The sequence below is a fragment of the Ptychodera flava genome, chromosome 14, assembly GCF_041260155.1.
Source record: "Ptychodera flava strain L36383 chromosome 14, AS_Pfla_20210202, whole genome shotgun sequence".
Classification (NCBI taxonomy): Eukaryota; Metazoa; Hemichordata; class Enteropneusta; family Ptychoderidae; genus Ptychodera; species Ptychodera flava.
In genome coordinates, this window is record NC_091941.1 from 39,591,394 (window position 1) to 39,602,767 (window position 11,374).

Here is an 11,374-nt window from a genome sequence, read left to right on the forward strand (position 1 = left end):
TAGATTCGATATCACAAGACAACAATTTTGCTATTTCTGAGCAAATTTTACATCGTACATACCACCTGGTACAATCACTCAATTTTTTTAACATGACCAGATGAAACCGCCACCCCTGTGATTATTATGGTAAATTCCTGAGAAATCGTCGACGGGAAAATGGCCGCTTCGCGCAAAGCCGGTAACGATGCGAACATAAAATTGTTAATTTTCGATCTTGATAACACTCTTGTAGACACGAAACGCGCAGATAAATTGGCGTTTGAGGAGGTGAGTCTTTAATCATATTTTCGGGCTTTGTAGATATACAGATCTATCGGCTCGATGCGCATTGTACGGTAGGTAGATCGCAGGAAGTCTTTGATTAGATTATATACTAGCTGCACTACGACGTACAGCTGGCGGTATGTAGCAATGTGGCTACATGTCACGCACATGTTGCTCGGGTGCACAGCGCTCCGAGTGTCCAGTGTCCAATGTGGTACACGCACAACATTGGATACTCCAAGCGCCTGTTGGTTCAAGTATTGCTAGCGGATCTTTCCCCATCTGATCAAAATCCCATGCCACTGTGCATAGCCTGAACCAGTGAGTGATTGCTGTGTTTAGGGACTGTTTACTCGTAGACACTGCAATCCGAAGCCCTACCACTCCCGGACCTAGCCCTGCGTACGATGCTGTGTGTTCCGCTACAGCTAATCGTGGTGAGCGGGGCGATTAGCTGTAGCGGAACACACAGCATCGTACGCAGGGCTATCCCGGACCCGGACAACTCCCTTGGTTTTGTCATGTTGTATTCGCCAACAGATGACAGTGGAAGAATTGAATGCTACCAATACCATAGTGGACCTGATGTCTATGATGCCACTCATCGTCTGCCAAAACCACTTCTCAAACTAGCTTATCCCATTATCCGAAGACCTATTCCATCCACGTCCCGAGATATCACCTCAAACAACAAATCGACAGTGCCAGCTCCAAACCACTCTAAAGGTCATACCAATAAAATAGAGAGTAGTTTAAAAATACTCTGTACTTTATTGGTATGACCTTCACAGTGGTTTGGAGCTGGCACTGGCGATATTAGTAAGGTTGCTTTGGTATTTAGAAGTTAAACAGACATTTTGTTTCCTAGACCTTGATTCACCTGAAAAAACTTTCATACCATCGTGAAACCTTCCCAACATTTATAAAGGTACCAAATACCACATTGTGAAAGTCTATTGTGGTCAAATTTCATTGAAAAATCCTGTGAAAAACCTACAGTTTGATGTTGAATGGGTGCTGATACCAATAGCTCATTTGTATTGTTCCTCAGTTATAAAGCTTTTGGGATTATAATTCTGATACCTGAGAAATTATAGCATGGCCACTTTCTTGAAAGGGTCCAGACACTTTGCACCGAAACCATGTCATTCCACACTGCCTTGTACCAAAACCAACACATCCTGAGTGCCATTTTGCTCCACATCAATTTGCCCAGAGTACCACCTCACCCCAAAACTTTGCCCAAGTGTCAACACGGCTTAGACATGTGATAGGATTAAATATCCATTTTATTACTCATATGTAAGGTATTTCATCTCTTAGTTAATTTGGTATACTAATTATGATTTAGCTGTATTTATAATTAAATTTAGGGGAAAAGGAGTCATAGAGGGGGTCCAAACTCATTGCTTTCATTCAGCTGCAGGAATAGATAGGTAATGAAATCTCAGCGAGCATTGATAGGTTCTTGGTGAGCATTGATGGGTCATTTTCAGCCTCAACTGGTTGGTAACAGAGTTTGGAGTGAAATGGAGGTTTTTTTTAAGCGAAATTATTATGGTTTTGGGGTGGTGCGCTGACTCACTGGCAAAGTGGTTTTGGTGTGAAAAGTAGACCAGCTTCAATGGAGATTGAGAACCGTATTTGGCCATTTTTATCTGTGTATATAATATCCAGAGTTCCTGTTCAGGTGTATCTGAATTGATTCTGTCCCCCCTGTCACAAGGGTTGTGGTACATGATTGTATGTATTATTGATGTGTACATGTTCACATGTCACATCAATGTTTGTATGATCTGACCCAATATTAAGGTCACCAGACATTTTGTTGGAATGCTTCACTAATTTGGAACAATAGCTCAGATATGACAGTTTTTGACCTGATGACATTCAAAACTTGGTGTAGAAGCAGACTTACTTTCCTGCCAAGTCCATATTTCACCACCAGGTTAAGATGGTTAAAATTAATGAAACACAACATATTTAATATGATGTATTTTAACATAATACTGTACATTTGAAGGCTGTTGAAAACATAATACTGTAAAGTTGATTTTTTTTGGACAAAAGATGCTATAACATACCAAGCCAAGCGGGTGAAAATACGTCATGTTTTGGCTCAATACCGCTTTTTACTGACTTGGCTGATGGGGAAGTGATACAGTTATTACCGTCTGGCAGGAAAAGGGATATAATTACTGTGATACGAAATGAAAAGCCAAAAGAGCAGCGTTCCTGTGAATAGTCCAACCAAAATGGTAGCAAGAGAGTCATACAAAGACACAAATATGTTCACCATAAACCCTTTTCCTGCCAAGTCCATATTTCACCATCAGGTCAAGATGGTTAAAATTAATGAAACACAACATATTCCATATGGTGTATTTTAACATAATACTGTACATTTGAAGGCTGTTGGAAACATAAATACTGTAAACGTGATTTTTTTGGACTAAAGATGCTATAACATACCAAGCCAAGCGGGTGAAAATACGTCATGTTTGGGCTCAATACCACTTTTCACTGACTTGGCTGATAGGGAAGTAATAGTCTTAACACTGTCTGGCAGGAAAAGGGTTAAGTTTGTCTCCTCAGGCTCATGATAACCTGTCCATGTTATATTAATTTTTACCTATCTAAAAATTGAGTATTCTAAAACTGACATCATATCTGATTCTTGTAGTAACCATTTGCACTCTGTTATCAAGCATACTATACTTTGACAAGCATAACCAACATGTAACACAAGCCTTTAATAAAAGCAGTATCATACATATATATATTCAATTGTATATATGTATGATACTGCTTGTTTTAAAGGCTTGTGGTACATGTCTGTAGCATGCTTTTCAATAGATGAATACATACACGGGCCCAAGTTCACAAACTTTTAGTTTCAGTGACAATGCTAATAGTTTGTGTTGCTATAACTTATACTATAAGGCCAATAAACTGTAGAATTTTTCAGTCACTATCTAATCTTAAACATGTGGGCAAGACAAAATAAGGCTATGGCAAGTGATTTTTCTTGACTTCTCTCCTTTTGGCTAGTAGATCTGAAAATTATTTCCTTACCCGGGCTTGTCCTGTACATTAGTTGTTGTATAGTTCCTAAAGTTCTTTCTGTCTTTATTTTTACAGGTGAAAAACTTTCTTCAGAAGGAATGTCCCAACCTAGATGTAGATGGTGTGGTGTCATTATTCAGAAAATATGTAACAGAGGCAGAGGTAGATCCAGAGGAGAAGATTTCTGTGGATGAGTGGAGAACACATTTGTGGGGCAAGGCAATTGGAAATGGATATGTTTCATCCAATGGCCTTGATAAGCAAGTCTACAGTAAATGGAAAGAGATGAGGCTTAAAGAGATTTTCTTCACAGAAGAAGTTAAGGATTTATTGGTCAGACTGCGACAGAAGTACAAATTGACTCTAATGACAAATGGTGATTCTACGGTACAACACGAAAAAGTAGCAGTTTGCAGTGCTGAGGAATACTTTGATAGTATTATTGTGAGTGGAGACTACCCTCATGCTAAACCTCATCCGTCAATATATGAAGTGGCATTCAAACAGTTCTCAGTGCTACCAAGTGAATGTGTAATGATAGGTGACAGTTTAAAAACAGATATAGAAGGTGGTTTGAATTCAGGGTTATTTGCCACAGTTTGGATCAATCCCAATTCAGCTGAGCCATCTGGCTTTGATCCTGAGCCATGTTACAGCATACCATCAGTGTTGCTTCTAGAAGGTGTGTTGACAAACATGCACAGCAAAAAATCTAATCAAGGTCCTAACACATGGGAGGTGAACATGATGAATGTTCTATAAATCATGCCTGTAACAGAGAATAGTTCAAACAGAAAATATACCAAGAATAAACTGAGAGAGAACTTTTCCCACATGCACCTGACATTTGACTCTCTGTATTAAGTAATAGCTTAGACCAGGATTCATTCAAAGCTTTCCATGGATTACAAATCCAAATTATTCTAGAACTCTTCATATTGAAGGCCACAATTTTATTTATTCACTGCTATACTTGTGTTTGATCGTCAGTTTTCCCCAACAGGTCAGGCTAGTGTAACAGAACTGTTCATTTTTTTCAGAGATAAATATTCTTGTTTTGCTTAGTATCAATGTTAGGATATTTTTGCTTAGTATCAATGTTAGGATATTTTTGCTCAGTATCAATGTTAGGATATTTTGACATGTTTGTAATTCTGTAAAAGACATTTTGAAAGTCTTCAAATAGACCAGATTGCTAGACTTAGATTTATTGTGGCTCTTTGCATATTGCATGTTCCTCAGGTTGCATTATCTCTCCATTTCACTTTTCAGAGCCATTATCTAAAGTTAAGAATGACCAGCCATGTAATTAGAATTTTCCATTTTACTTTCCTTGTTACAGGGGCTGATCAGTATTTGCTTGAGCAGTCCCTGTGGTATATATTTACAAAAGGGTGCAATTTTGTGCTGTAATGTTTCTTGACTGATATATATGTGTATTGAGCTACATAAATTAGGTTGTATACTTTGATATCCATCAGAAGGAATATTTATGAACATTTTGTTCCTGAAACATTCTCACTACATCATATATAAGTTGTTATATTCTATGAGAACATAATTTTGTCATTCATGTAGCTTATTCAAATATTTGCAAAAAATCTGTTGTAAACTTAAATCTTACCGTGGACAGTTTTCTCATTCCGCTTAAGTTCAAAGCTGTATAATACCATAACTGTAATGTTTCTCTCATTTTATTTTATTTTATTTTATTTTATTTTTGTTTCTGAAAAACATTTTGAAAGAATGAAAAACAAAGGTATCTTGCAATGTGCATTGATGACTAAAAATGGCTTGAATAGTGTTTTGATAGTTTGTAATATAACTAGTGCAGTCCTGTTTCATTTTCACTCTTTGATTTCCAAAATGGGAAAACATTGAAATGTTCAGCATAGACGGGGATATCTTGAGATGAAAGACTAAATTGTGTCCTGAAAAATCACGTAATGAAAACATGATATAATAGTGTTTAGGTAATGCTCATTACCAGAACTGTGAATACTCAGTGTGCTTTCTCAGTAAGCTACAGTTGAATATTGCTATACTGTCAAATAAAAAGATCTTTGCTTGGATTTTCTTGGATGCCATTCAAGATGACATGTTAGAAAATATCAGAACTAATGATACCGGTAAAGCATTACCACAATGTCAGTTTTGCATTGTAGCTATCATGGAAACACACCACTACTTACATACTTAGAGGCTGTATTCTTCATTTTTTAGAAAAAAAAAGACTCCAGGACGTTTGATCAGTGTTTGTTTAATTTTGAATACTCCAAAGTTTACTGACCAGAAATTTTTAATAGAAGTATTTTGAAACAGGTAAAATACCTAACAATCATATTGATATGTTTAGTGACTTGATGGAAATGATATTGACTTGCCGAGAGATATTTGAAAAGAATTATTGTTTTATACAGGTTTCTACATTTACCTAGATATTTACATGTAAACTTTGCTGTTGACACAGTCTTGTATTCCTCAGTTCATATGCCAACAAAAAACATGAAAACCAGTGAAAATTACAGAAAATTTGTCATGGTGATCAGTATCTTTGATTTACCAACAGCATTTGAAAATGAACGAGTTAAACAAGACTTTGCTGGAGTTTACTTTTATTATCCTGGTACTTATGATTCATAGCGCAGGAATTTGTTGATTGGTTGGTTGATTTGTACAACATTTGAATTTCATGTTACAGAAAAATATTGCAGTGGCTAGATCTTTTCAATGGCCAATGGTTTGGATATCAGATTGATGTGACATAGTTAACACTTAACTGAAAATGATTGCTGCAGTTGTAAATGTCTTCTAGTGAATGATTATTCATTTGATTCTCAATATTTTGCTGCATTGACAACTCAGTACTGAGTAGATATTGGATCGGAGTGTTGTATGTGGTAAATCTTTAAAAGAAGTTTGTGTTTCTTTGTGTTAGAAATGACCTTTGACATTTAGCATAGCCATGATATTTTAGGAATCCTGGCGCTAACTCTAGTGGTGTGTCAAATATGACCTTTACAGTTTACAATTTGGAACATGCCGGCAAAGATTAATGTTTTTCCATGCAGAAGTATAACATTCCGTTTGCAGTGTTTGAAGAATGCTACACCAGTTCAAAATGGAAGAAATAATTTAATAAACATATTCATGGTCACAACTATAGCAGCAAACAGATTGTTTTTACCTTTCGGTAAAAGCTGTTTAAATCAAAAACTGTAATTTGTAAAGAGGATAGAATTTTCTTCAGTCTGTACAAGAGTGAGTAAAGCTACTGGGCAACATGTTCAGTTTTGAAGCATGTCAGATATTTGTTTAACCACTATGGTTTAACCTCAGCATGACCTTCATTTTATCAGCTGACTCCTGAAAAGACAAGTTGTGCCTAAACCAGCTGCAGATAGAATATTTGAAGTTCTCTGTGACTCCAAGACATATCCTAGCTGTATTTTTCAGAGCAAATTATTTGACATAATACTATATCTTGTCTCTTCTAGCACTACAGCTTTTCAAAATCTTCCATTTATTTATATTTTGATCACCAATCAATATTTGACCCTATATTTTACACTGATAAATCAAGCCAGACAAACTAAATAAATCATTCTTTGAAATTGCTGCCTCTGCATTAAATTTGCCAATTAGGAAATTTTATGTAAAATCCTACAAAATACAGTAGCATCAAATATTTTTGCATCCATTACTTTAAGCAAAGTTTGTTGATGACATCCTGTTTTCCAGTAGCCATGAATGCTACAGTGTCTAGCTGTAACTTACAGGAGTCCAACAGAGCCTATGCAATGCAACAACTCTATCATTTGAAGCCTGCTGTTTCTATCTTAGAGTGCATGACAGTCTCCTGAAATACTGAAAAAATCTCACAAGTTACAGCTGCTTATCCTTTTGAATCAAAGGCTTCATCAATAACTGTTTTTATTTTGTCAAAAAGTAAATAATAGGTATTGATTGTTTCTCTCCAGTGATATAAGTACTCAGCATTATCATAAAATTATTGGATATGATTTGTAGAAAAATGTATCCGCTTCTCATGCTCCACAAGTAACATTTAACAAATGTTTTTGTATGGTCTCAGTTGTATTTCATTGAAAACACTTGTTATTATAAGTTGCTGTGATAACACTGGTTTTACACAAGGCAATATGTACCTGATTTCTTTGAAGCAAAGTTTCTAGGTTTTAGTTGAAGTGCAACTTAACTGAAGAAAATGAACGAAAACTCATTAAGCAGTTTATTTTTTTTAGTCAGTTATTTCCTTCTAAATGAGCTTGTGTCATGGAAAATGTTCACTTACCCAAAATTGAAAAGTTTTGATTATGTTAGAAATGCAGACCAGAATGCAAACCTGTACATTTTGTTGTTGTTGTTTATCCTTAAAAAGGAAAACCGTGTTTTTAGATTGTAAATGAATCCAGTATTATGATACACTTCATGTTTGTATCGATGTTGTCTATAGATGGTGACTCAGGAAAGACTTTATATCTTGCCATTGAAAGGATTTGTGATGAGTTACACCAATCATGTGGATGAATTTCAAGTTTTGTAAGGAATGGATCATTTGCTCTTGGGAGAGGATGGTCAACATTGAGGGGTGGGGGAAACAATCTGAAAAGCAAAATTCACTGGAAAAAAGTTTAATGTAACAAAACTAAAGTGAATTTCATATGGAGGTCAGTCAATAAAGAGTATACATTTAGAAAAAAATAGTACACTACACACAAAAAGTCTAAAAATACCGGTAATGTCAAGTTTCAGACAGCAACAAGAAATTGCATATTGGCATCCTGACCATCCATGCCCCAAGATCTTGGTACATTCCCAGTCTACTGTGACAATCAGTTCTAAATTATGTATTTTGTGTAGCAGTTCAATGTAATGCAATGCAACAGCAGCAATAAAACTAGCCTTAAAATGAATATTGGTACCATGTCTCTTGGTTTTCAATATTTGACTTGAACTAGCAAGAAATGAGAGGTGATGATAGGCAGGTGAGATCTGAATGGAATGCAAAAGTTAATTATTCCAGATATAATCTGATTAATTACTCTGTTTGCAGTGCATAACAATTAAATATTAGTAAATGGATTTTGTTCAATGACTAGCATACAAGAAGTTCACCACATCAATAACCATTGAAGGGAAACTGATGCAAGCTTTCATTATTTCTCATAAACAATGAAAGCTTAGTTTGGTTAAGTGTTGTCACTGAACTTCAACAAGCATTTTCTAGTATTGTAGATAGTGTATTAGGCAATAGGTTTCTCTGGTACCAAATTTTGCACAGTGAGCAAAGATTTTTATCCTGATTTCAAGGGAATGATTGAAAATTTTCCAACAGAAAGTATGAGCAAAATTTAAGTCTTTCAATTTTGAGGCACATACTATCTACATCTGATTTCATTTAGATTGCAGCCAAATTTTGATATACCAGTAAAATATGCAAATCTTTCTTACTGGTCATGTCGACTGAATGCAATTGATAAAAAATAGTGACAACATCACTGTTCGCTCCCATATAGTTATCAAAACAAGTCAACAATTGTATGAAACATGGACATACATATGCAGACAGACTGACATACACAGACTGGCACAGAGTGATGACATTGACCCCAAGTGTGCCTTGACCATGGAGAGTGATAAAGATATAACAAACAGCTGAATGTAATGATAAAATAGTTAAGTATAGGCCTATACAGGCACTGAGAGTGAATATGTTACAGCAATTCGATTAGTTTCTTTTCCTTTTCTACTTCTGTGATAATATTTAAGACAATCAATCTGCAAGGCAGTTTATGTATTGACAAATATGTTATCTTTTGCAAGCACACAGTAAACTGTTCTTGATTTTTCATTTACAATATTTGACATAGACTGAAATACATAACATGCAACCAATGTTTACACTTTGCCCATACACCAGATACATGGAGAAATTTCACATACAATCATCAACTCAGAAACCCTACAGGAAAAAGTAAACATTGTTTTCTTCCAGAACAGCTGGTACATCCACATCTAGACAACTTACAACCTTAACCAATTACACAAGGATGATGACACAAGAGATAAAGCTAAACTGTGGTGAACTTGACTATTCCTTTCAAATCCTTACCTAACTTGACATCTTAAACTAAAATACACTGCATGGTTAATTGTGCACAAAAATACATTGGGGTGGACCATTTGATAAGGGATGGTGTCTAGATCGATGAGGTACATTATCTTTTTTATCCAATCCATTGTACATTCTTTTTTCCCCACTCTCCCACCTTTTCTTTTTGTCAAACCTTCCTGGCTGAATTTTTTATTGGCATTTGTTTGGAATTTTTTCAAAATCTGCCAGGATTTTTTTACCGCATTTGAACACCAAATACAGTTTACCATATCAAATGCTTACTAAATCACCACATTATACTCTTAGTTTCAGTAGGTATAAAATTACAAAAAAAAAAATCTTAAAAATACAAAATGAAAGATATCCCAGTAAAACTGAAAGTTTCGCAAAGTTGCCCCAAAAATTCAAAATTCCGGATTTCAACTTAATTTCAATATATCTTATTAACAAAAACCCTAAGGACCGGTTTACTAAATATCAAAGCAATCAGACAGGTAAATTTTGAGAAACAATTTTTTGACCAAAAATGAGAAAAATTGCCCCCAAAATACAAAATTGCAGATTTCATCCTAATTTTAAATATATCTAACTAACATAAACCCTAGGAACCTGTACACTAGATATCAAAGCTACCAGATCAGAAGTTTTAGGAGAAAATTTTTTTGACCAAAAAAAGCAAAAATTGCCCCAAAAATAAAAAAAAATTGCCAGTTTCAACATACCTTCAATACATTATATTTAGATTAATCTTAGATACCTGTATACCAAATACATGTATCAAAGCTATCAAATCAGCAGTTTTTGGATTAAAAAATTTTTTATCAAAAATTGGGAAAATTGCCCCAAAATTACAAATATGACAATATCAATACAATTTGTACAAGCATGACTGAGGTCATTCTGAGGAACATGAATATGAAGTTTCATAGCAATCTGACGAGCGATTTCAGAGAACAAGATTTTTTGACTAAAAACGGAAAAAATACCCTTAAAATACAAACATGCAAATTTCATCCCAATTTTTGCACACATAATTTAGAATACCTAAAGAAATCTGCATACCAAGTTTCAACCAAATCTGACCAATGCTTACTGAGTTTTAGCCATTTGCAGGATTTTTCCTTTTTTCCCCCTCATTTGCATATTTTTGGCACTGACATGTTCATTTGAACAAATTCACATCTCCACCCCTAGGTGCACCTGTACACCAAATACTAAGACAGTAGGTGCTACGGTTTAGGAGTTTTTAATGTGGATGGACTAACAGACATACATACATACATTTTGTACTTACATACATACACACAGACGCCATTTTGCCACCTTATACCACCTTATACCACAAATACCTCCCATTTGCATGTATACATATGCATATATGGGAGCGTAAAAAATCATTCTGGTAGAAGTGATCGTAAACTCTTCAGAAAGCTTTCGACAGTCAGAATGAGTAATGGTAGGACAGTCTAGCTCAACTACTATTGATTTCTTTGATATTCTTTTGGTTTAAAAGAAGTAAAAAAATGAAGTATTACTATGGAATGGCTTGATTGTGATTAGATGTCAAAGTCTAATTAGGATTATTATGAAAACGGGTAATTCTCTTATGTATTTGTTTCCTTGTGATGAAATTTCAGTAAATTTCTATCAATGCATTCTTGTACTTTTTATGAATGGCATTGCAGATATCATTTTCTGTATAGAGGTCGTAGACACAGAAACTTGAGGATTAAATGACAAACTTAGGTAATTCAAAAATGTATATTATAAGAAAGATGGCAAATCAAATAATCGAAAAAATCTCTTTTGAATGCTGTTATAATCTGTTAGATTTGGATCAGCTGCCGTTACAAAAATATTGCATTCCTATTACCAGACAATCTGTGTATTGCTGGCAATAATTGC

The 11,374-nt window shown here is 35.0% G+C and overlaps 1 protein-coding gene across 1 annotated transcript; it reads left to right on the forward strand.

Annotated features, from left to right (window-relative positions):
* The first annotated feature begins 117 nt into the window (after positions 1–117).
* Positions 118–8,267, forward strand: LOC139150466 (N-acylneuraminate-9-phosphatase-like). The gene is made up of 2 exons (XM_070722852.1): positions 118–270; positions 3,409–8,267. Exons 1-2 carry the CDS (start codon positions 160–162, stop codon positions 4,093–4,095), a joined length of 798 nt encoding a protein of 265 aa, XP_070578953.1. The 5' UTR covers positions 118–159; the 3' UTR covers positions 4,096–8,267.
* Positions 8,268–11,374: the final 3,107 nt, after the last annotated feature.